General features: G+C 40.5%; 1 protein-coding gene across 1 annotated transcript; it reads left to right on the forward strand.

Moving 5' to 3' along the window:
* Positions 1–1,943: 1,943 nt before the first annotated feature.
* Positions 1,944–27,029, forward strand: LOC111221116 (long-chain fatty acid transport protein 6-like). The gene is made up of 10 exons (XM_022744447.1): positions 1,944–2,513; positions 8,721–8,930; positions 11,438–11,596; positions 15,008–15,132; positions 17,243–17,437; positions 23,847–23,937; positions 24,018–24,216; positions 25,209–25,306; positions 25,542–25,672; positions 26,441–27,029. Exons 1-10 carry the CDS (start codon positions 2,027–2,029, stop codon positions 26,615–26,617), a joined length of 1,872 nt encoding a protein of 623 aa, XP_022600168.1. The 5' UTR covers positions 1,944–2,026; the 3' UTR covers positions 26,618–27,029.
* Positions 27,030–27,543: the final 514 nt, after the last annotated feature.

The raw sequence follows: 27,543 nt of genomic DNA on the forward strand, positions 1-27,543 counted from the left end.
GTATTAAATAATAGTAAATTTTGTGTGTGTGTGTGTGTGTGTGTGTGTGTGTGTGTGTATGTGAGGGTTTGTTTTTATAACCCAGTGGGGACCCGCCATCAAAAGTGACAAGCAAGACTTTGGCAAATTGTTAGCAGAGGAGCTTTAAATGAGATCGACTATGAGACAATGAGTAGTATAATGGTTTGCTTGAGATAGCTGTGAGATAACCACGACCCCTCATTTGAATATTACACGTGGAAATAAAAAGAGCTGGGAAATAAAAGTGGAATTAAGAAAAAAAAAGTCTCTGGAAGTAAATAAATGTGGAATTACAGAAGTCCCCTGAAATAAATACAAAGGAGTACACCCTCCCTCTTCATGAAGAGACCCTCCACAGCCACGCCTGTGACCCCCCACTGAGTGGGGGTGGAGGGGCCACAGTCACTCTAACTAGAGGAGGACAGCTCCTTGGTGCGCCCTCCCACTCTTCTCCACAACTTCATCTCACTTCCACACGCTGTCAAGTTGCATCAAGAAATTACTCACACAGGAAATGAACTGAGTTTGCCCTTCAAAATAAAATGTCCATATTAACGCACCATATGTCTGTCCTAGAAGAGGGTTTCCCTCTTTTTGTTTGCTCTGTGAGGCATCTTGTAAATTTGCTCAACAAATGACATGATCATCAAAAAGGCATGTAGTTTGTAAAAAAATTGCTTTTCATAGCAAATATTCAACAATGTATTGAATGAAATATTTGATATTTTTTGTGCTTGTATTTCTCTCAAAATGACTCTGTATTTGTTTGTCTTCTCTTTGAAACCTGTAGATTTCATGTCTTGTCTATTTCATTTTGCTGCCTTTGTCAAGCACTTTCTAACATGGATTTTGAAAAGTGCTCTATAAATAAATAGATTATTATTATTATTATTATTATTATTATTATTATTATTATTATTATTATTATTATCATGCCTATCCTGTAGTCATGTTGTTGTGATGCATGACATTTCATCATTATAGTGGAGAGCGTGTCCCTTCAAAGCTGTTTTCAGTAGGTTAATTGCTGCTGTAAATCAGTCTGTACCTTGTGTCTTGTCTGTTATTATTCTGTCTTAATCATGGTGGATTATTGAACCTATAGGAGACAGGACCAAGGGTCTGAGTGATCAGGGGGCTGTTCTAACATAAGGCTCAGTTAGGGGTGGGGGTTTCCCAATCATATTTCTTGTCTGCTACCACATTCCAGTAAAAACAGCTGATACTAACATCAAGTGTCCGGTTTCATAATCTGTCCACAAATAATTATGTTGTTTTTATGATTCTGTCCGTTGTTTTCTTATGTGTAACTGTTAACAGGATGGTGATGTAAGACAGATTAACTTCCAGTCATAACTACAGAAAGTCATGGAGGCAAATGACACCAGTTTCCCTCTTAAACCTTGGTTACAAGTATTCATCACATCTGTTGTTTTTTCTTTACTTATAATCCATATTTTTCCAGCACTGGTGATATTTTGTTTTTCTACACCCTCAATATCCTTAAATGTGAAATGTGAAACCTTCACAGTATCCTGTGCATGTGCAGTAATACTCTGATCATGTGCAGTTTTATCTGTGCAATTCACCTATGTGCAATATGACTGAGAACAGGGACTCACTCTGTTTTTATACAATTTATTGTTTGTGTTTATTTATTTGTACAGACTCTAATGTGCCTACTTGTCTGTAGTTTTATGTTACTTTATGTAGTTATGTTACTGTATCTTTATGTTAACTGTATGAACCACTGGAGACACTTCATTTTGCTGTACACTGCTATAACAATAAAGGCATTGAATTGAATTGTCCTCTTTTATTTTGAAGTCCGCACATCTCATGTTCCGGCCTTACGTTGTTTAGCGTAACGCCTGTAGATAGTGGTTGTCTTATGTCACGCAGTGTCCGTGTTTATTACCTGGAACATGTGGCCGTGTGTGGAGTGAACATCGCGCTCGTCTCCAGGTGTCTCCACCGTGTCTCTGAGAGTGTCACAGCCGCAGACATGACTCTGTCTCTGGGATGGCTCTCGGCTCTGGTCGCGGGTGTTTTCTCCGCTCATGTTTTGCAGAAGCTCTGCTTCCCATACTTCTGGAGAGACCTCCTCTTTCTGCTGAGGGTGATCAGGTACGGCGTGAAGCTGGAGCTGTTCAAGATCACATCCAGCGTGTGCACGGTCCTGGAGCGGTTCATCCAGCAGGCGCAGCGCATCCCCAACAAGCCGTTTGTCATCTACGATGGACGGATCCACACCTACCGGGACATCGAGCAGCGGAGCAACAGGCTCGCCAATGTTTTCCTCGAGAAAGTCAACCTGAGGAAAGGAGACTGTGTTGCCTTGCTCATGGGCAACGAGCCCGACTTCCTGTGCGTTTGGTTCGGGTTGGCGAAGGTCGGCTGCTCGGTGGCTTTCCTCAACACTAACATCAAGGCCAAGTCTCTACTGCACTGCTTCAACTGCTGTGGAGCCAAGACTCTGATTGTTGGTTCAGGTAAAACTCACCTTCTGTTGTCATCGCTGTGGGTTTCACATTGTCCTACATACATCTATGTGGCTTCACTCTGGTGCCCCGGGTCAGATATCCTCTGATGGCCTCAGTATTTTCATTGTAATATTGTATAATAACTAGAAGCCTTTCATAGACTAGTGGTTCTTAAAACCCCAAATATATCTTCTCATAAACCTTAAAACTTAAAATAAAACACAGGAAAAGTGTAAAATATGTACTTTTACACATGAGTAACGCTACAATAAGAAAATAGAACAAGCTGGCTTCCTATAATATTTTTTATTATTTGTATAAATATGTATGTCTAAGTCTATGTCCTAAGATATGGTCAGTTTTTCATCTACTATGAAATAACACAATCAATTTTAATCAACAACACACTAAAACCAACAATGAAACCAGATTGGAGGTGTTCCTCCTGAACGTTGTGCAGGTCTGATCAGCAGCCACCGGAAAAGCTGGTTTGAGGTTATTGTTGCCAGAGGAGGTTCAACCAGTTATTAAAATCACTCACACGTTTGTCTACAGCTGTGACTCAGATCACACTTCATGGCCAGTTCATTCACAAAACCAGGTCATTAAGAGGCTTCACTGACTTTTTCTTGCCACTAAACCTTTTACCAAAAATGTCAAACATTCTTCTTCTGTGGTGTTTCCAGTCAGAGAAGTTGGTGTTCTAAAATCATAATAAACTGATTCACACTTCTCCACATTTTATAGACCAAACAATCTACAAATTCAAATCAGTAGACTAATTGATAATTAAAACATTCCTTAACTACAGTGCAATGGTCAGTATTTTATGAGCTCATCATATTTCTTGAATGAATGAATGGATGAATGAATGAATGAATGAATGAATGAATGAATGAATGAATTTTTTGATGATTGAAAAATATATTTCTGCAATGCAGTCATCACAGACATTAAAAATGAGAGGATGAAAACACAGTAAAGCCCACAGGCTTATTTCCATTGTCGTCATAGAGAAAAACACTCAACACACCACAAGATAAAGAACCAAACAAAACAAGTGAAGACGATACAATCAACATAAAAATAGATAATAGATAGCCATCAGTGGGGTAGATATGGTAACAATTTTTAACAATCTTCTTTCTACTGTTGCTTTTTAAAACGTGAGAGCAAGATGTGATCATGGATGGACCTTTATTATAAACCATTAATACATTTTGGTTATGTGTTGAGGTGTTGTGATTATCTGCTGTATCAGGAGGTGACAGCGTAATCAAATGATGTTGAACCAGCACTAATGAGCTAATGTGTGAAGAACTGAGTTGAGAGTGAGAGTGTTCTCAACCACTGTTTTATCTTTATCCGCTACCACTAAAAGTGCTATATTTAGCTATAAGTTTCGCTATTGCTACATAGCTAGCATTAGCATTAACAGCTGTTTACTCTCCAGTCTAGAAGAAACGTTACTACTAACCCTCACCAACCGCTGTTTGCAGTCAACTGTCAATTCAATTCAACAGGCTTTATTGGCATGACATTTTCAATGTGCTGCCAAAGCACAATTACAATCATTCAATGGAATTAAATTATCAAATAAAGGAAAATGTCAATAATAATATTAATATGAGAAAATACAATATATTTTTTAATAGAATAAATTGATAATTAAATAAAGAAAAGGGAAAAGAAGCAATAAAATTACTGTATATACATACACACATATACACATATAACTACACATATATACACACATATAGACGTTTGCAAATATATGCATACATAAACATGTAAACATAAATTAAAGCAGTTATCAAATAAATAAAGAAAAGGAGACGGTCATAAATACATTTGGTTTCTATATTTCTACATATAGCTGTCTTCTTTTGTGACATATTTAGCAGCCAACATTGCACATTCTGAATGATGGGTAATTTCTCCCTGTCTGTTAAACTTTTAAATTCTGGGCATTTTTTTTTCAAATTTTGTGAAGAATTCCTCCCTAATGTTTCTGTATTTTTGACAGTGTGTCAGGAAATGTAGTTCTGTCTCTACAGCTCCATCATCAGTCTGTCCTCTCTGGACAGCCAGGTCTACCTGTGTCTTAACCTTGTCTCTATCACTCTGTCTTTTCTTCTACTGCTCGCATGCTAACCAGCTAGCCCAGGCCTGTCTCGTCACTTTGTTATAACAACTCACTGGAACACATGGCTCTGAGTGTCATCAATAAAAGGCTGTGAATGGACCGTATCAAGTGCTTTCTGCAAATCCAGCATGACCACAAAACGTCCCTACATCCACCTCTGTCTAATCCTTTAAAAACACAGCTGTACTGGGATGTGTTGATAGTGCTGTTACGTTTCTTCTGGACATGAAAGGAGGCTAACACGGGTTAACACGTTAACTATGAACTATTTTTAAAAACTACAGTATGTCAGCAACTGTTACTGTTCATGATTGTCATGATTAATCAGTAATTATTTACCAAACTAAAATACAGGATGTCTTCCTGCTTGTTTGTCAAACCAGCAGCCTAAAACCCAAAATGTTCAATATAAAATGGTTGATGTACATGGAATAATAATTCAAAAACTGAAATCAGAACACCTAAGATGATGAATAAGTTATCAAAATTGCTTTTGATTAAATTCCTTTTGATTGACTCATTAATTCATTAAACTTATTGTTTCAATACTGATGTCAGGGCTCAGTCAAATGAGTAAAAGCTGCTTTACATACACTTTTGAAGCATTGGTACTTACCTAGTTTCCAAGTTATGAGACTTTACAAAACGTTATAGAGGTAAATAATGAACCACTTTGGTATCACTTTACAATCAGATGACCCGTAAAGGATTTGTGAGGTTTGTAACTAGTTTATTAATTAGCTTCTTAACACTTATAAATCATTTATTAGCTGTTATAACACATTAGATAAAAAGGGCAACAGTGACCTGCTGCTTGCCAAATAGTGAGCCCACATGTCTCTGTACTGTTCAGCCTCATGTCTCATTAGTTACTGAGCTTCCTTTGTTTTCTCCATCATCAGCATTTGTACCTGCTGCTTCATCACGTTTGTTCAGTTACTATCAATGAACCACCGTCAGCATCTTAATGCTCAAACAGTTGCATATGGCAGATCAAATTATGGCAGATCACATGATCATATCAAATGAGCAGATCCATCCTCTGAGGCCTGGGCAGTGTTGTTTACCTTGACATGCTCTCAGGAGCCGTCCTCATTATAATCACAGCTGTTGATCAGATATTAACATGCAGATGCTTTTTGCTGGTTGGTCTCTTCTTCAGGACTTTATCATCCAGGTAGAACACAGGTGGGAACCTTCCTTTACCTGGTGAACTGCTCACCCATTCTTTGTCCCACTGTTCACATCTCTGTGATTCTCCCTCCATCATCTTCATGTTTCTTCTTCTTATCTTTACAACCACTTACTTATCAGTGACAAACATTTATAACTGGTAAAAGGGTAAAACACATCATCATTTATTAATGACTTACTACTTTTACCAGTTATAAATGGTAGTAACTCATTGGTAAGATTAATGAGTAGTGAGCATTAACTTGATCTTGCCAAATAGTGAGCTGCATCAATGTATGAAAACGGTGTTAAAACTTGTTTATAATTGTTTATTTATGATTTATACGTGTTAAAACACAAATGTATAAAGTAGTTATAAACCATTTATAAATATTTTATAACAGTAGCCTTATTGTACAGTGGTACCCCCTTTTTTTACATGCTATACATTTGATAGGCCCATTAAATAACAAATAGTTTAAAGTACACTCCTTGATTTTGTGAACCCCAGTCTCTTAAATGTCCCACCAGGCCACTGTTGCTGTTTTCACTCTCAGCTGTGAAGTGTGTGGAGTGATTCCTAACTGTGGGACTCGACTCTGAAAACTGCCAAACAGCAACAAGAGATTCTGTTGAACCATATTCAGCTTCCACACATTTGACTGTAAGAATGCTGCTCCTACAGTTAATAGGATTCACCATGCTGCAGCCATGTGACAGGATGACAGGTCATTGCTCAACCAAACAAGCATGATGTTTGTCCGGGACACTGTCCTCACTGCAACCCCAGTGCAACAGGAGAGGGATTCATGAAATAGCTGGAACAGTGAAACACTGATAGGAGTAGTGTGCACAGAATATTCTACTGGAGCCAGTCTTTTTATGACAGTTATGGGTATAAACTTCCTCAAGAGCAGAGAGGATCCTGTATATGTATCACTATGGTTGGTGCTGTCCAGCTGCTGGGCTCAGTGGATTCTCACTGAATGTTTTCCACACAAACATCTGATAACAGAAACGAAGATCACCACATTTTGGCTGGATTTGCAAAGTAACAGTTCTGTAATTTAGCCTGAAAGATAATGACATTTGTAGTATTGAGGAATCTGAGAGAAAACTAAGTCAAGAGCCCATGGTTCAGGATTTCTGAGCAAAATCTGATTGTAGAGGTTCAGACCGTGTGTTATTGATCAGAAAATTTGAAATGACACCAAGGATCATTATAAGAATTTATTTTATTTATTGTCCTGTTTTGATCTCTGTAAAAATCATCCGCTATGATTCATATTTAGTTTAACATGGTTTTCACACATAAAAACTGGGTCTGAAGCTCATCTCCTCTCACTTCCTGATTGAGAAATCTGGATCAGGCCTTGTGCCCCGCCCACCACCTGCTCCAGGTGGACAGGTGAAAGAGCAGAGACTGGACCACTCCGAGGTCCTGAGGTCTGGACTAGGTTGTCATTAAGGATTTCTCTCTACTTTGCTCTGTTCAGCTTTCCCTCAACTCTGACCAGTCTCCCCCAAAACACCCCCACTGCCTGATGCTGCCTCCACCATGCTTCACTGCTGGGATGGTGTTGGACAGGTGATGAGCAGTCCCTGGTTCGTTTTCTCCCTTGGTGCGACTCGTTTGTGCATGTGTAAAAACAGTAATCACATTGGGGTGTGGACCAGGACCCTTCTTCCTGTGTTTACCTTCCTGCTCCCGTCAGACAATCTGACCAATCAGAGGAGTCAATATTCTCACGTGGTTTGTAATGATGGATTTTGGTTCACTTGAATTTTTCTCTGTGTGAACACAAAACGAACCTAGAAGTTTACAAACTCATCAACTGAATCAGACCAGAGGAAAGCAACTTTAGGTGTAAAAACACTCTTACAAACAGTTCAGTCCTGGTCTCATCAGACCAGAGAATCTGGTTTCTCTCAGTCTCAGAGTCCTTTAGGAAACTGAGGAGAGGCTTCCTTCTGACTCTCTGACATGAAGCTCAGATCAGTGGAGAGCTGATGGTTGTCCTTCTGGAACTTTCTCTGGAGCTCAGAGTGACCATCAGGTTCTTGGTCTCCTCTCTTCTCCCTGATCTAGAAGAGTCCTGGTTGTTCCAGACTTGTTCATGTCAGAATGATGGAGACCAATGTTGGAAATGTTTCTGAGCCTGGACACAGTCCTGTCTCTGAGCTCTGCAGCAGCTCCTTCCTCCTCGTGGTTTCTGCTCTGATCTGTTTGTCAGCTGTGAGACCTGATACAGACAGGTGTGTGTCTTTACACATCATGTCCAATCAGCTGAGTTTACCACAGGTGGACTCCAACCAAGGTGGAGAAACATCTGAGATGATCCAGAGAAATGGAGGAACCTGAGCTACATTTACAGTCATAGTAAAGTGTCTGAAGACGTCTGTCAATGCGATATATTCAGTTTTATTTTTGTTTTGTCTGTTTTCACTTTGTCATAAAGAGGTATTGAGTGTGGACTGATGAAGGGATGAACGCTCTGTGATTCTAACTGATGACTGCTCTGCTTATTATCTCCATTCATCCTCATTATCCTGCTGCTGTATAACTCCTGCAGGGCTGTGATAGTGCTCGTTCCTCTGGGAGCTTTTATTTTTCTTTAGCTGGTGATGGAGTAGGATCCATAGGTGCACACCCCCGAGAGAGATGGCCCTGCAGCGCTGCCATGATTCACAATACAGACCAGCAGAGCAGAGTGTTACACTCCTGCCTTATTTCTTTTTATGCCCGTGGTGTGTTTACTTTCCTATTTGCTCCGATGTCTCACTCAGAACTCACATTTACAGCACCTACAGTTAAAGCTCCAGGACAGGGAGAGTGAAATGAAAAAGATCAGTCAAAGGATCCTTCTGTTGAAATTCAGTTTGTCTCCATGTCTCAGATTTGGTGGACTGTCTGGACGGGATCCTGACCAGCCTGCTGGACGACAACATCCAGGTGTGGGCCATGAAGAGCCAGAGCGAGCACACACAGGTGCACACTCTGCTGGATAAGGTCGACGCTGCCTCCGATCGTCCTGTACCGGCAGCGCTGCGGGCCACCACCTCCCTCAAATCCCCCACCCTGTACATCTTCACCTCCGGAACAACTGGTGAGTCTGTGGGTTTTCACATGTAATCTTCATTCTCTGTCATATAGACGATGCTCATAATGTGTAAGGAGACCGTGTCACAGGGATAATGTTTAAATATTTCCTGTTGATACCTGTTCAGGAAATGATGATTATTTTTAGTATTGATTCATCTATTTGTTACTTTTAGACTAGACTGCACTTCACAAACACATGCAGGTTGGGTTTAGGCCAGGTCCAGGACTTCTCTGCCTGTTGCCCAGTGCATGCTGGGATAAGCTTTTTGAACCTGAACAGGCAAGTGCATTCAGTGAATTAGTTTAACTTAAAGCCTGCTGTATTTGTGAGACTAGATTATAATTCATTCACCTCAGTGATTCAGAGATTTACATTTTCTAAAAACGTCTACATTTTACATCCTGTATTCATCAGACAAATTTTTATTTATTTATTTTTATTTTATGAGTATTAAATCCACTGGTGGAAGATTTTAAGAAAGAAGTTGAGATATTGTTGAGAAAAAAGTTTTTGTATTTCATTTCAAAATGCAGAGCTACATGTGACTTTGTGTGAACCAGCACACCTGCAACATGTTAAGATAACAGTATGTCAACACAGGGTTGTGTCACACTAACACTTCCATCCATATGTTGGGAAACAGAGCTTTCAGAAGGTCTTCAGACCCCTTCACTTCTGTCACATTTTAATATTTTGCAGCCTGATGCAAAAATCATTCAAGTTAATTTTTCTCTTATATTGTTTGCGTGTATTTCCAAATATGATCACTCACTCACCACTGTTAGCAGAATTGCACTTAGTGATGAGAGCAGTGTAGATGGCAATAGAAGGAAGGAAGTAGAAGGAAGGAATTCCATTATGAATGAAGTTTCCCTGTTGCAGGGAGAAGCTGTAAAAGCTGAACAGGCAGTGAATAATTAGCTGTCAACTAGATCTTGTCCTGGAGATTTATCTACGGAGAGTGTTTCATCTAATGATATCTCTGGTAATATGAAACATGATAACTCATATTTAGCCTCATATCTTGTATCTTTGTTCCAAAATGGTCAGTGAAGTGATTACCCCTGTGTTCCTGGTCGAGCTTCACTTTTTGTACACCCTCTGCTGCATTCCACATTTGTTTTGAATTGTTTACACATCCCTCAGGTACTCAGATGTTTTTAAATATGCTTTTTCTGGCAATTTAACTTCACCACAAAATTTCATCATTTTCTATCGAGCATAACATCAGAATCTAGTTTGTGTCTGGATGCTACTGATTTTCCCTCATCCCTTCCAGCTGTTGCTTTCTTCACTTATTGGTTGATCCAAGGAGATGGTCTAGCTTTAATTATGCATTTTCTTCATGGAGCACAATGTTGGATAATGTCAGTAAAACAGGATACACATGGTCCCGTGAAGCAGCAGCCAAATCTCTCTGATGATCTTGTCATCTTGCTTTACAGTCACTCTTGGGTATATTTTATTATTTATATAATGTATGGGCCCAAATTAGGGTCAAAAAGATTTTGAGCTTGTAAAGTGATGTTCACAAAAAAGTCTCTAGTTGTGCACTATTGGTCAAAAGTTTTAGAACTCCCCCATTTTTCCAGTTTTATTTAAATGTCAGCAGCTCAAGCGAAAAACATTAAATGGTACGAGGGTCAGACGAAAACTGCCCTTGATAAAGGTCAGGTCTCCAAAACCTGAAGAAACATTCAAATCATTGATAGAAATCTGGTCTCTTTCAGGGATGAATAAACTGGTGAACTTCCAGCTTTGATGACTGATAAACCCTCTGTTTGTACAAACTGTGTCACTACATCCTCTGATCATCATTAGACAACACTGTACTGCAGGACGTAGGACTGTATACTGCTGTCAGAGTGGAGGGAGACAGAGCAGTAACTGGTTGGTCAGAGCTTCATCCTACAGCTTCTTTAATTTCAGAGACACAGACATTACATCATGTAAATTTCACTAGCAACTGGAAAAAAGTGTTGTAAATCAACCTCTGTAAATCTTTAATATATACCTATATGAGAAATTGACTTAAATTTAATAAATTGAAATTGAATAAAATCTTTGAACACATAATGTCAGTGATGAGATTACACAAAGACACTGTGAAAAAAGAACAATCTGCCCTCTGATCAGACCAATCAGATTCAGGTGTAAAGAAAGGGTCTGATATTGTATTATTTTTTTATTATTTGTGAACATCATTTAGCTCAAAATCTTTTTGACCCTAATTGGAGCTAGTAGGAGAGTTTTTAAAATGTGGGGGAAACCCAGAGAGAGTGAACATCTGTCCAACTGTGACCACATTTCAGGGTCTGCTTATCTTTCATGACTGGAGTCAGAAACCTGTTGGGGTGTCTTCTCAGGATCAGCCACTAAGCTGTTACAATATAAATGCAATTACAATAGAAATGCAACATTGTATAACATTGTGTTGTATTGTCTTGGAGGTAGCATGTGGCATCAGATGTCATCAGTATGTCAGCAGTATCATGTGTTAATTTTCACAGGGCTCCCGAAAGCTGCAGTGATCACGCACCTACAGAGTCTGAAGGCAGCGGCGGGTTTCTGGGCGTTTGGGGGGACTGAAGACGATGTGGTCTACATCCCTCTGCCGCTCTACCACAGCGCAGCTTCTCTGATCGGTATAGGAGGAACTATAGAGCTGGGTAGGCCTCTGAGTTTCTTCATGACACTCATCTTAATTCTTTGTATTCACTATATGTTGTAAGCATTTCTTTTGTCACATAAGATGAAATCTAAACATCTAAAAAAAACACTATCTAGATCAGGGACACTGAAGGCCCTCTGTCAAGACACAACTAACCTTTGTTTGTTCATATTTTGGCAAATTGGCACCATTAAAAGTCAAAGTAGCAATTAACAGTTCTTTTTTTCATTTTATGTATGGAAGTACAGACAACGTAGAAACTATTACAGCTTAAAAACAGGATGATTCTTGGGGCAGTTCTGGAAAAATAAAAATATAAAAATATCGTGTTCACATTTGACTGAGTTATGACTCTGAGCGGGAGTATGATCCCACTCCCTCCCAACTGGAGTACCCCAAGGATCAGTACTGGGATTTCTTTGTAGTATAAACCAATATGTGGATGACACCCAACTATACCTGTTGTTCCTGCCAGACGACCCCACGGTCTCTGTACGGATCTCAGCTTGTCTCTCTGACGTATCCACATAAATGAAGGAATGCCACCTTCAACTTAACATCTCTAACCTGATTCAGTACACCACCCAACTCTTGATCCAGGCCATGGTTATCTTTTGCTTCAACTACTTCAATGCTCATTTTGGTTAATTTCCTTGAAAAAGAAAAGGGTGAGAAACACTAACAGTTCAAAGAACAGAAATCAAGTCTTTCAACTACAGAGGATCTGTTTTAAACTTCTATACAAAATGGACTTTTGATGGACTGTTTTATGATTGACAGTGATATGATGTCCTCACTATAGCCATCATATGATTTGAGCTCCATGTTAGATACAGAGGAGCAGACAGAGTCCACTGTCCAAGTGTAACTGCTCAACTATGTGACCCCATTGAGGACCCACTGTTTCACTTCGACTAGCAGCTTAATTAGAGGCTGTAGAGCAGGAAGTGGACACTGGAGACTATTATGGAGAATATTAATCCTGTTGTAAATTCTTGGTTTCTGAATTTTATCCAACTCTTACCAAAGTTGGCGGTTCTTAGTCCTTCATTGGCAGAGACCAACATCCCGACAGGGTGTACCAACAAACCTTGGTGAGGCCACTGACCTGACAGTTTTAGATGTTGAAATGTAATAAACTTTGTACACATTTGTCACTTTTAGCCTTTAGACTGTCCACACGGAGCCAACTGTTATGTAATTGAAAAGTCAATAAAATGTCCTTCCCTGACCTCTTTACCTCGACTTCGATGGAAAACATCATGAGGTCGAGTAAAGATGTGAAGGAGAATTCATAATGGCTTAGGAGAAGACAGCTGCGGTGCTAATGCTAAGTTCACAATGGCAAATCGGCACTCGATTAGTGTTTGTGAACTGTTAGAAAGGCACAATCCAAGTCACTCGCTAATGCATCATAGACACCAGAAAGATATCTAGCAGGCTAAATATCTGGACCTGTTGGGGAGTCCAAAACCAGTTGAGAAAAGCCATACTCGCATTTTTTTATCCTGGTATCTCAAGATAACAATATATCACAAAAAAGTACAAGTGGTTCAAAATGAGTTTTTTCCTTCTAAAACTGACTGTGTCTGCCACAGCTGAGCTCCTAAATTGTGCAGGTATAAAGTGAATCAGGTTATTCCTCAATTGTTCCTGATTAGAGAAATTGGAAGTGTTACAACTGACTCGTGTTACAACCATCCCTGGTCTCCCCTACAGTCACTGATCTTGGGTTATTCCAAGCCATATCCATTCTTTCATCTAATATCCATTCATCCTCTTTAAATGTATATGTACTGTAGTATTCAAAATAAAAGCTAATTGCCAAGCTAGCTCACAAACGAGTTATTTTCAGCCTCTACATGAAAGTTTTTTTATGTTTGGTATTAAGTCAATTAAAAACTGTAGCTGGCTAGACTGCATTTTAACTTACTGATAGAACAAAGGTCACAGAACAAAATAACATTTGTCTTTGAACCTTTACCAGCAGATAACATTGGCAGACATGTTGTCCTTGTTATTTGCAATAGGTATGTTTAGTAGGTCAAAATGAATGCCGTTACTCTGTGCCCCAGTTTTTTGAAAGACATCAATAAGGCACCATGTGTTCTGTTTAAAGTAGGCCTGTCTCTATTTGTGCTAATTTCTTCACCTCTGTTTGTGGAGGGCATCCCTTCAGGGGGGCAGTATTGTACCTCAGATGTTATCGTTATGTTAGGTTCAAATCCACAGGTATGACACAGGTAGCTTGTTGTTTTATTTTCTTTGATTTTTACATGTATAAAATTCTAAATGGAAAATCATTGTGGGTTTGCACAGAGAGCATCTCTCATGTGTGGAGTTTGGAGATATATTTGGTAATAAATACACCATGTAGTTGACTGGGGACGGTTGAACATTTTTTGCATTTTTTCAGTTACTCAGAGAGTACTTGTTCTAGACCAACCAAACCTTTATATAATAAACGTATATCTGTCCGACAGTGACCCATACCATTTAAAGATGAGTCATGAGACGTGACATATGATTCACTATTTTTTTTTAATGCAAAAAAAGATGTTGCAACTGACCCCAACCCTGTACATTAAATTTCACCAATTAACTTTTGCTTTTGTCTCAATAAGCACAGTATTCTGAAAATATGCATTGTTTTACAATAATATTGTAGTACTATTTATTTATTTATTGTAGTAGTAGTATTTATAGCAGTTGTTGAGTTTTGTTTTGCCTACAACATAGGTCTAGAGTCACTTAATTGCTTATGATGAACAGAACAGGTAAATATATTATAAGACCATGAGAGGTTGACTAAATAATTCCTAAAATAACTTGTTTTTATTCTGTGTTTATGTGTTAAAATGGACAATTACTGCTGCATCTGTTTCTGTCAGTTTCATATTTTTCCTATTTGGAACTAAAATGTTAAAAACACTGTTGTGTGGTCTGTTGTGATTTGGCTGCTCAGCTTGAGGAAAGTTACAATAACTTGCTGCAACCGTCTCCACCCTGTCAGCCCTGACAGAACATCATGTGATAGACACACTGACACATGCTAACCAAGTCACCAACACAATGATTCAAACTAAATCAGTTTTGATTCAATCAAACAAAAGCTCAGGTATGGTCAGTTTAACAATGTTGAACATGTTTTCTGTCTTCCTGGTGGAGGAGGGTCTAACTGAGCATGTGCAGTACAAGTGTCATCACTTGTTGCAACCATCCCCAGTCTCCACTGACCAGTAGCAAAATGTAGGCAGTGCAGCCAGTACAGCTTGTGATGAAACAGATCAGTATGTCTGATCTGTATATATTAAGATCCATGTTTATTTTAATAGGTGTATGTATTAGATATACATCGTATTGAAAATGGAGAATAAATGTAATGACACTGTTGTCTGTTGTTTTTCAGGTGCAACCTGCGTGTTGAAGAAGAAGTTCTCAGCCTCACAGTTCTGGAACGACTGTAGAAAACATGACGTGACTGTTTTCCAGTATATAGGTGAACTGTGCAGATACCTCTGCAACCAGCCCAAGGTAATCTTCTATTTTATAACCTCTTACACAAATTATATCATGCCTGTCTCTGCATGGATGTACTGACACAACCAACACTCTTCATTTCTCATACATTCTAGTATAAAACTGTTTGAAATAGAATTAAACTGTTGTGTTTCCCTCCATATTAAAAGCACAATGTGAATGTTATTAAAGTATTTGATCTGTTTCATCCACTAATGTTTCCAGTTAATGAACAACAGAGCGAGCAGAGTCACAGTGAAGTGCTACTTATGAATCATTCAAGTACCATTGTGCAAAACTGTGGCAGAAAGATAAGCAGGGTCTTTGTTTTAGTGTGTGTCCTCCCATTGTGGACAGACACACACACACACACACACACACACACAGAGAGTGAGGGCAGAGCTCGTCCCTTCTTGAGGCTGAACTCAAAGTTCTCTTTGTCCACTCTCTCCCTCAGTTATGTGGCTGTGTGGGTGGAGGTCCTCCCCAGTCTCTGACAAATTAAAGATGTAGACACGTACAGTATGTGTGCACACAAGCATGAGCACTAATTACTGCTTGTGTGCTGCCTTTATGCACAGTGATCAATGTGCAAGCAGGCATGTGCACATCTTCTGAAGGTTGAGAAACACACTGTGTTACTGTCAGCACAGGTCTGATGGTGCTCACTGCTTTTATTAGATGATTACATGTAGTTGTTGATTGAACCAGTATTCCCTTATAAAGATCCAGTAAAGGCACCATCTTTAAAGTATGATTGACATGTCATTAGTCTAATTAGCTTGTTAGAGCTGAGAGAAGACGACTATTTATCAGTGGTTGTTGTGTTAAGCCGACCTGATACAAACAAACTTTTCATTTGGTTTCTTGGTGGTGAAGCTGCTCTTGTATTTTTCAGTTCAGACTGTATAAACAGAAACATACAGTTTGTATGTAACAAGGGATTACCATGTTTTCTTCTAACAAATGGAAAAACATGCATAAAGGTCTCTGTCCATGTGTAGTTTGATTATAGATCAGGTCTAGGTTCTATATTAATACTGTGAAAGTATCAAAGCCTCAGTCCACAGAGAAATGCACACAGCCTGTATTCAGACTTAAAACCAGCCGTCAGGACTTCTGGAACTTTGTGATGTCACAACAAAGCTGTCACTGCCCCCCTGGACCCACCATCCATGATTTGGTTTCTCTGAGTGTTTACATGAGATCTGCTATGTTTTTATCAGATCACTCAGAAGAGAGGTTCAGAGCCTCCTTTCTTCTGATTGGCTCACTGACCTGTTGTTACTAGAGCTCCAGAGAGAAGCCTGAGAGAGGCGATGTAAAACTACATTGAGATAGTTTTTGGTTCTTAAAACCAGAAATATATCTTCTGATGGACCAACACTTTAAATAAAACACAGGAGAGGAGGAGAATATGGAGCGTCAACAGCAAACTCACAGCAAATACAAAAAAAACCCAAAAATGCAAGTACTAAACCAAAAACAACCTAACCCTGAAAACAAATATTGCACGTGCTGGCTACCAAAGTCTGCACAACTGTACACCATGCAGTCCACATGCTGCCATAGCAACCTCAGCCACATGGCTCTGTTGTTGCATGGGCAACTAATAGAAACACCACCTGGCATCTATACTTTGTATGAGAAAAGCATCTTTTCTGCACTGAAATATTGATAATATTGAAAAATCCATAAGAGCAGCTGCTTTGTGAAGCATTCTTTTCTTTTTTTTTCTTATTTCCAGCACATTATATAATTGTGTGTGTGTGTGTGTGTGTGTGTGTGTGTGTGTGTGTGTGTGTGTGTGTGTGTGTGTGTGTGTGTGTGTGTGTGTGTGTGTGTGTATGTGTGTGTGTGTGTGTGCACACGCACGCACTTGTTAGAACAGATTGGTGGGACGCTCCTTGTAACACCAATTAGCTTCACACTAATTTGACCAGTTTGTATTCATGGTATTTCTTTGTTTGTGACACACATACACACACACACACACACACACACACACACACACACACACACACACACACACACACACACACAGTCATTGCATAACTTTTCCTGTATATTCCAGTGTGTCAGCTTCTTGAATTACAAACATTTCTTCTACTACTCCCTCCATCAGACAGAGGTGGATAAAGTTCACAAGGTGCGGATGGGGGTGGGGAACGGGCTGCGGCAGGACGTGTGGCGGGAGTTCCAGAGTCGCTTTGGGAACATTAAGATGTGCGAGGTGTACGGCTCCACGGAGGGAAACCTCTGTTTCATGAACCACATCGGCAAGATTGGAACTGTGGGCCGCTCCAACTTCTTCTACAGGGTAAGTGCTAAGTGACAAGAATGAACTAATTCCAATTTGATGGTCAGAGGTCAAAGGTCACTGTGACATCACAGGACCCACTGAAGTGAGTGTGCTCAGGAAGAACAGTCTGCTCTGTCCCTTCCTGAAGAGGACTTCAGTGTTGTGAGTCCAGTCCAAGTTTTTATTGATTGCACTTGTCTGTCTGAGCTTCACTTCCTGTTCTTGGGTGACATCCAGGACGGGGGGGGGGGGGGGGGGGGGGGCTCCTGTCCCCTGGTCCTCCACCACAGGCTCAGTGGTTTTGCTGATACTGAGCTGCAGGTGGTTGTCGTTGCAGCATGTGACAACGCTCTGGTCAGTCCTCTGTCAAAACCGTCTCTGAGTGAAGACAACATGTTTCATTCATGTCAACATAGTGGTAACTTACATTTTACCAAAAAAAAAAGATACCTTTTATTAAATTCCTCCAAAGTCTCCTCTACATGTTAAATGCCTGATGAAGATCCTGTTGGGTTGAAACATTGTGTTTGCTGTTGTCAGTTGAATACTGGGAGCTGTACCCCAGTGTGCGGATATTGTTTCACTTTTTACCAGAGTGTGGACAGACATTGATGTTAAGTGCAACTTGACTGGGTGTTCGAAGCAAACGACTTTGAGGTTATTATTGATTCATTTGGAAGTGCAGGGTTATTTAAAGTTAGATAATGACAAACAGCTAATATAATAAAATCCATCATGTTGGTCAGCACTGTTGAGACACTTTGCAGTTGGTCAGCAACACAGATATACATGCCTTTATGCAGATTTACCTCACCTAACCAAGAAATCCACTAACTGCTGCAAAGGGATTAACAGGAAGAGCTTTTTCAAAACTTGTGCTGTAAATCTTAGTGGGACTGAGCCTTTAAACAAGACAAGAGAAGATCAATGCCTTGTTTTCAGCCTGTCGAGGCTGAAACTTTCACTGCACCCAAAACAGAAACCACAACCGTCTTGATCAAGTTTCTATTCTTATCTGTGACAGAACAAAGAGCCTCTACAGCCTCTGTGAGGGGGCAGTTAGGCACAGCAGTGTTCTGAGATAAATTCTAACACATCTTAGTAAAGCATGTTAGTATGCTAACATGAGCTAATCAGCACCAAACACCAACTACAGCTGAGGATGATGGGAGTGTCATCAGTTTTGCAGTTATTTAGTCTAAATCAAAGACATTTACCTGAGTCACCAACGTCAGCAAGATTCATCCTCTGAGGACCATGAATGTCTGTATCCAGTAGATGCTGAGATATTCCATAGGACAAGTGAACCTGCTGGTGGTCCTCCAGGAAAAGTCAGGGTATCACTGGGGTTCATCTGCTGGGGACCCTGAACGTCTGTACAGACTTTCATCTTGGTTATTGAGATGTTTCAGTCTAGACCAAAGTGGTGGAACAGCCAAGGAACTGATGTTAACCTGGTGCTAGCATGGCTACAAATACTCCAAATATATAGTTTGTCCTTGTGGTGTTAGAAAGTAAGTAGAGGTTCATCCTCTGTGGAGCAAAATGTTGTCTATATATGTAATGGTGGTTGCCTCTTGTAGTATTATATCTGATATGTATAAGTGATATACTTCACCTGAAAAGTCAGGGGGTCATGAAAGGCATTAAGATTTATCCTCTGGGGATTATGAATAACAAGGTTCATGGCTGTTGTGTTGCAGGTCGACTTTGGTCTTTCTGACATAATTGGAGTTGTTTGTATCTGTCATGAAGACAAACAAGGAAATAAAGTTGGTTGCATTAATGTACAGTAGCCTATGTATGTGTGTGTTTAGTAGATCATCTGCATTCATAGAAAGCACTGAGCTGCATTACACACAAGAAACATTCCCAAGGAATGAATCATTGACATTCTTCCCAGTATATCAGGTTTTTCTTGTTTGCTCTGCAAGTGCAAGGTATTGTGGGTATTAAAGTCTTGGCGTTATTATCGTTAATCCTTAAAGGAATAGTTCAACATTTTGGGAAATATACTTAATCTCATCAGTTCAGAGCTGGAGTCAGGATGTGGTTAGTCCAGCAATGACTGCATACTGTTGCCCACACAGTTAACTCAGTTAACTGTATAAGATCATAAAAGACTGTAATAACTATCAGAGATGGGGTTTTACTGCAGACAGAATTATATAGCATACACAAAGTGGTTTAAAAAGTAAGTATACAGACAGTGTAACAGTACCATCCAGTACCCCCTCCTGCAGTACCGGCACCTGACGTCCCAGGCAGATCAGGGTGACTAAGCTGAAAGTCTCCAATGAGGGAGGGATCCAGAATGCCTCTGGCTAACACCCTCAATCTCTCCTCTGGACCATACCCCTCCCAGTCCACCAGATACTGGCAGCCCCCGCCCAGACCTTCTGCCCAGCCTCGCCGTGTGGCACAGGTGTCCAGTGATGATTAGCCATTGTCTGATACCACTGCAGCAGAGCGGCACGGGCCCTTCTCCAGGTACTGTGACACCTGCAGACGAGGGCTCGGGCAGAAGGGACTGACATCTCCCTCTCGGGGTCAAGGATCGGGGGAGGCTGGCGAGCATACATGCATTGGATGGGCGACAGTCTTGTTGCAGAAACAGGTAAAGAATTAAATCCACAAAAGTAGCTTACTCCAGTTTGTAGGATTCTGGGACAGGGTTACCTTCGGAGATGGGGAGGCCAGTGACAAAGTCCAAAGAGATGTGGGACCATGGTCAGTGAGGAACGAGCAGGGGGTGAGGTAGGCCAGCTGGCTGATAACAGGACGGCTTGTGTGTGTAACTCCTGCTGATGAAGTGATGAGAAAGGCGGAGGGCTGTGGATCAAACAACAGAGAAGAGTTTTACAGAAAGGAGCAGCGAGTGGCTGAGTCCATGTCGTACCTCTAGACCTGGACCACAGGTGCGTTGTGGCAGTGATGCTTCCAGGAGAGAGGGAGCCAACAGGACGGGACAACAAGGATCCTGCACAGGTGCTGCACCTGGTTGGAGAGGCAGCTGATCATGCGCTCTATGGACATGTGGAAGTTCTCCTGCAGGAAGTGCGGCTGCTGTATTGTGGTGGAGAGGATGGACAAGCTGATGTCCCTGATTCTGGATGGTGGCACAGGGTGGGTCTGATCCTGCTGAGTCCTTCATGGTCAGATTGTACTGTAACAATCCTAAACCAGGGAAGTGAGTCAAGTGCGGAGTCAAACTGGAAACCAGGTCAAAGTCTTTACTTGCCTGTGTTAATAGGTTGTCAGTCAGTGTAGAGAACAGTACAGGTGAGGAGCAGGCAAACGGTCTTACACAGTGAATATGACTCCTGACAGGAATGGCTGACAACCTGACTAACAGGTGACACAAAGACAATGTGGCAACTGAAAGAGGGAGAGGCTAAACTATATATACAGGTGTGATTGGCTAACAAGACACAGGTGAACACTGGTTTGAAAGAATACAAAGGCAAGGAAGTAAAACAACCATGAAATATGAGAATGATTTCAAAATAAAACAGGAAATGACTACAAGGAGTCCGAGCGAGATGTCACTGACAGATTGACATGGAATCAAGTTTTATAAATTATTGGAAAATCATAACAAAGCTGTAGCTTGAAGCAGGTGTATATTGACATACAGTCTATTGTATGTGCAGAGCTCACTGCAGATACAGGGGGCTCCAAAAGTCTGAGACCACTTTCCCATTCAAGTGAATGGGTATTTATGAGTATGCAAAAGCATGCATATATGATGTGTGTTTTTTTATTGAGGTGCATAGACGTTTGCACCCACATTCACTTCCCAACTTCCCACATCTTTAACTGTGGCAGAAGCAGCACTTAAAGGTGACCACTGTGTGAAGTGTAGTGAGTGGTGGGGGTAGGGGTAAACAGCTTAGAGGAGATCTGCCGGGTCATGTATTATCCAGGATGTAGCATCAGACGTTCTTCAGGGGGTCAGTGAGCTGACTGTATGTAGTCACTGTACAGGCCATCCAGTACTGCCTGACTTTTGAATCAGAGGTGTTGGTACACCTGACAATTTGATGAAATACATTGCAATATTGTGTTACATGGTTATTTTATTATATGGGAGTTGTTATTGTGTAATGCATATAAACATGCCCAGCCTGCATGGGCTTATGTGACATGACAGAAATTTAATAGATTTAAATATCTAATTCTAGATATTATGTTATTACCTATTATTTATCTTATATATTATTTATTTATTTATTTATCTATATACTATAGATATAGTTTATTATAATTACAATAAATTGTAAGATGTCTGTGATATCCCGGGCTTGACAAAACACCAGAAACACCGTGTCTTGTGAAGATAACGTCTCGGGGTGTTAACGTTATGCTGCTGAAACTCAGCTGTTGGGTAAAGAATGTCAACCTCAATAATTAGTAGTGGAGATTAAGCTGTAAGTCTGATGAGACAGTCAGGAAAGATGAGCAGTGAAGTGGCTTTCCTGTGGCTGTCGTGGGTATTAGCCTCACTAATGCTGGTCTATGGATCTGCTGTTAATCAGAGGACTTACAAAAGGGAGGCTGCATGTATTTAGCTCTAATCTCTGACCTCAGCTATTCTTAGGTCTGTCTCAGTGCCTGTCCTGCTGGCCCACACACTGTTATAAAAGAAAGTTATAGAAGTGAAGTTATGAAACATAATGATTTCCTCATTTGGTAAAGAGGATTGTCAGTTCTAGTTATTCTTAGCTTCTTTCATTTGTGTATAGTAATAGGAGCTGTTTTTGCATTGATGTATAATTTGTAATGACTATTTGGAAAACACAACGTAAAAACAACATCATAATAGATTTTGAGTTGTGATCTGTATTTGCAGGTATCAGCGTACACCCACATCTGTGCAGGGGCATTTACCATGCACCTAAATACAACCACAGATATGTATCAGTGCACATGTTTTAGAGATGTAGCAGCACTTTGCAGTTTATTATGTGGTGTTTACTGTGCACAGAGAACTTTACTGCCTGACTTAAGCAACTGAAATATTCTGGAAAAAGTCTGTGGAGAGGCGACGTCTTAAAGCTCCATATTTTCCTCTTCTTCTGTGTTTTAGTTGAAGTGTTGATCCATAAGAAGATATATTTGTGTTTTAAGAACCAAGTTTTACATCTCCTCTGTCAGGCTTCTCTCTGGAGAGAGTACAGCGTGTTTTATCAACTCATCATTTCTTCTGTGTGTGAAAACTTCATATAAAAAGAAAATAGTAACTAAATGTAGTGGAGTGAAAAGTCTGAACTGTGAAAACAATCCCACTATATTTTTTTCTCAGGTTCTCAGGCAAAAATGTGTTATTATATTGAGGTGGGGTAGCTGTGAGTGCAGACATCAGCACACAGACACAGACAGACAGACATATACAGTGAGCGAGAGCCGGTCTCCACAGAGGTTCCATACAATAATCTGTTGTGCTTCAGGATGTCTTCCACAAGATGCAGCACATATTCAAACATGCTACACAACATACAAGACTGTTGTTTGCGTTGCTCTTCATTAAAGTTGTGGGAACACTTGACCAGAACGCTTGGCTATTTGGTCTCTATCTCACAAGTTTTTTTTTTTTTTTTTGGATGTGCTGCACAATACAAGTACCATCGTCATCATCAGAGAAGAGTGGCTTTGTGTTCCTCTTTGCTTCTCTGCAGTTTTAGTCGTCTGCTAATGTCTCTCATGTGTCTTTAAAAGCTGCTGGGCTCAGTAAAGATCCTGGTTATGGAAGTGTTGGAAAATGTCTTGAAAAGCAGTAACTTGTCACATACATCATACATAACTTTAAATCTGTATATTGGTTGTTAGAACATTAGAACTTGTGATATCACTGGCAGTAGTACTGACGTAAAAAAACGGTTTCTGATAACTCTTTACATTTTACAAGGACTAACATGAATAACAGTAAACATGTAGAAAACAGAGTGTTCTAGCTTTAACAGTCTGGAGCTTTCTACTGCATCTCACATTGTAATTTCCATCACAACTCTTACAGCTCTGCAAATGCCATTCACTGAGGAACATGAGATGTAGGCGGTAGTTTAATTTTGGGCCTGCTACCTCTACCGTATGTTTTTTTTTTTTTTTTAAAGAATTTTACAATTTCCATCATCGTCATTTTTCACAGCAGACATTTTTACAATCCATAAAATTATTAAAAACTTTGAATAAAGGCTGTGTTCAAGTTCCAGGGCTCTGGTGATGTCCCTGCTGGCTCACTGGGATTTTTAACTGGAACAGACCTTATTAATGGTGTTTTCCTCCTGTTCTTTTCCTGCTCTGACCAGTCAGTATGTCTGCTGTGACAAATATCTGATGTTTAACCTGAAGTTGTGGATGATTGTTCCATTAATTAGTTTAGACGTCTGGCCTCTTTAGTAATATTTTCTTTTACCTTTTCGTGCAGCTCCTGTTCAAGTACGATCTGGTGAAGTATGACATGGAGAAAGACGAGGCAGTGAAAGATCAACACGGTTTCTGTCAGCGAGTGGAGAGAGGTAAGAGTGTAACAGCTGTCAGCTCATCTTTGTCTTCACCTGGAAAACATCTGTACTGATGTGAATCCTTTTCCTCTCAGGTGAGACGGGGCTTCTTCTGTCCAAGGTGAGCGCCCTCAGCCCGTTCTTCGGCTACGCTGGGAGCAAACAGCTGACTGAGAAGAAGCTGATGAGGAACGTGTTTGTGAAGGGAGACGCCTACTTTAACACGGGCGACCTAATGGCTGAGGACCAGGAGGGCTTCATCTGTTTCAGAGACAGAGTGGGAGACACCTTCAGGTACAGTGAGAGACTGAGACTTTACTGCAGCTACAAACTGCACACCTGCACCTGAGACGTTTACCAAGCAGACCAGCAAAGAGATGCTGCTGAGGTGATGTCACTTCCTGTATGACATATTCATTTATTTTTCATTTTCTAAGGCAGATTAGTGTCATTGAACAAAGTTAAACAAAGATGACTTTGTGAGTGAACAAAAAAAATACACCTCCCATGAAATGTTACTTCGCAGCAGCGCACGTATCCGCATCCATGATATCTGCCAAAACCAATTTTACAACTTCTTGGCTGTAATCTCTGCAATGTAAAACCTTCTTCATGTTATAACACTCTGAGGTTCAGACCCCAACAGCACAGCAGGAAAATCAGAGGAGAGGTTTGTTATTATCAGGGTCTGTGATGGTTGAGGGGCGATGTGGACTTAACCACAGTTATCTCATTACAGGCCTGTTTCTAATCTTGTCTAAATTGTTTTTGGTTTGATGGTTTTTTTTATTTTATTTATTATTAAGTAAGAACATGATTATTCAGGTTTCCTCCGCAGCGCTGAGGTAGAGCTCTAAAAGTGGTCTACGTGTCACATGTCTGTATTGGATACACAGGACCACACTGTCACTATTAAATAGTCTTTAATACCTCCTCCAGACATGGGATCACTCTGCCTGGATTGGTCATTTGTGTCTGAAGTGGTTTTTCTTAAAAACTCTTAAACAGTCATCTGCTCTGATGAGTGCAGCTCTGATTAAACTGTCAGTGTTATAGCCATGCTGGGTGGTGGGGACCTCTGCTGGTGACTTTATAGATGCCCTTTGTTTGTGCAGGGAATGTTGAGTGGCGACAACAGTTTCCAGAATATTGATTTATACCACGCAACTAAAATAACAATGAGGGAGTGATAACAGAATGGTAGTATTAATGCAGGCTGTGTATGACATGTCCTGAATGTAATTCTTCATCACTTTGACTGAAGTCAGTGTTTCCTCTGGTTTCAGGTGGAAAGGTGAAAATGTAGCGACCACAGAGGTGACAGAGACTCTGGGGCTGGTGGATTTTATCCAAGAGGTCAATGTGTATGGAGTGGAAATACAAGGTACGTTTCAAATGTGTTTTGTGTTTGCAAATATTCAAATACTGCTCATCTACAGTAAGTCAGCCGCAAAATGACAAAGATATTGTATCTGCAAGGTCTTCAGCATGACTGAGCAAACGAGATTTGGAATAAGACAAACTTGTGTACATTTTGTGATTATGAAATATGATTATTTCACTGAAAATAATGTCGTTTTTGCTTCATCAAAGAAAGAATAAGATGTGTGTGTGTGCAGGGCACGAGGGCAGAGCAGGAATGGCTGCCATGATAATGAGACCAGGCCTCACGTTTGATGGGAAGAAGCTGTTTGAACATGTGAAGAGGGATCTCCCAGCGTACGCTCACCCACTGTTCATCAGGCTGCAGGTACTGAGCCTCAACGTCAGCGTCACCACCACTTCAGCACAGTGTCACTGTGTCACTGTAGTGGAGTGACAAAAGGACTGATCTCAGGGCGGTGAATATCTGCAAAACACATTCATTTATTTACACACATGAACTAAACCATCGCAAGCAGTGGCTCTCAACCTGTGGGTCGGGGCCCACTGGTGGGCCGCAAAAGTATTGCAAGTGGGCCGACAAATAATTTTCAAAACAATTACATTTAGGTGAAAAGATGTAATTCTAAGATAATAACAGACTATATTTTTGAATGGTTTTGGTGGTAACACAGCTCAGTCTTCACAAACACAAACCATACGTTTAAAGCTCCAGCGGTTTTACTAAATTCATGGGGTCCAAAACCTGGGAGCCCACTCTACTTGTGGGCTTTGACCACAAACCTGATGGTGCTTCTGGCTCAGCTCCAGAGATCCTATATACAGATGTTGATTGACTAACGACCGGTCTTTGAGTTGTCTGAGCTCTGTTGCAGTCGATGTGCACAGCTGTAAAGTCTGTTTCACCAGTATGCTCTTCTGGCCTGCACAGGTGTCAGCAAGAGAGCAATGATAAATCACCTGAAGTATGTAGTGTGCACTGTATCGCTTTAGTTCCTAAACTAAAGAGCCAAACTGAGATCCAAAAGTCAAAACATTAAACAGTTCCATTTTTAATTTTAAACTCCTTTAAGTCCGTGTGCAACCAGCTGTCACACTGAAGTGATGCTGATTCTTGTTGTTTTTTTTCCCTCAGGAAACCATGGAAACAACAAGCACCTTCAAGCAGCAGAAGTTCCAGCTGGTGCGGAGCGGCTTCAACCCCTCAACTATCTCTGACCCCCTCTATGTGTTGGACTACCAGCAGAGGAGCTACATCCCTCTGACGGACAGTATCTACCAGAGCATCCTCGCTGGAGAACGCAAGTTATAGACCTCGCACGTCTGGGTATGATGAGAAACAGTGCACAAAGAGGGATGTGAATGAGCTCTGCTGACTGCAGTGTTTTATATTTAATGGAGCCACGAGCCTACAATCAGGTTGAATGAAAATACATCATCACCTTAGTTGACTGTATACACATGAACAGTAATGTCCCTATGAGTTATTATTGTTAAATAATATATAAAGTATAATATAGAGACCGTGACAAATTAAAGGAAAAACTTGAAAAATGAGGAGAATCAGGATGAAAATGTTTCTATCCACAGGTCACATCCCCCTGGTTCCCTCCACTAACAGTCAATGGGATTTTAACATTGTCTCTTGGATTATTAGAGAAAATAAACAACAGTTAATGATCCTGACAGGTTTAGTTCAGCAGGATCATCTTCACTAATGAACTCCACTTCATGATGTTTGAAGCTTCAATACAATCAGCAGAAGTAAAGAGCTAATGTTAGACTATAAACCAACTACACCACGGCCACATGACTTCAACACCACGGTCACATGACTTCAACACCACGGTCACATGACTTCAGCCTCACCACCACTAAACTTCAGCTTGTAGTTTGATTCAGCTCTGACCTCTTCTTCCAAAGCCTTTCCTCTGACGGAGTTAGAGACAGTTTGTATAAACACAACCAGGCTGTAAAGGTGGACTGGAGAGTAGATCAGTTTTCATGTTCAACGTGATGATGTTTAACGTCCCCGACAACCTCTGCAGTCTCATTTAGACACTTGTTAACAACCGAGACGTAAAGGCTTAAAGAAATCAGGACTGGGGTGTTAACCACAGACCTGATTTCAGTCATCTCACCAAAAACACATTCAAAAGCTCCAGAGACTTCAAGACCAGGACCAGAGGAGCTAAAATGCAACTAATTTCCTGGTTTTCTGCTCATTCCTGCAGAACT

This window comes from Seriola dumerili, unplaced genomic scaffold, assembly GCF_002260705.1.
Source record: "Seriola dumerili isolate Sdu_G_001 unplaced genomic scaffold, Sdu_1.0 BDQW01000081.1, whole genome shotgun sequence".
NCBI classification, from domain to species: domain Eukaryota; kingdom Metazoa; phylum Chordata; class Actinopteri; order Carangiformes; family Carangidae; genus Seriola; species Seriola dumerili.

Bases quoted from the DNA above. Each gene is read 5' to 3' on its own strand.
- LOC111221116 (XM_022744447.1), top strand. From the start codon at position 2,027: ATGACTCTGTCTCTGGGATGGCTCTCGGCTCTGGTCGCGGGTGTTTTC. The intron at 8,931-11,437 runs GTGAGTCTGTGG...TAATTTTCACAG, and splicing joins CTTCACCTCCGGAACAACTG to GGCTCCCGAAAGCTGCAGTG. The intron at 17,438-23,846 runs GTAAGTGCTAAG...CTTTTCGTGCAG, and splicing joins GCTCCAACTTCTTCTACAGG to CTCCTGTTCAAGTACGATCT.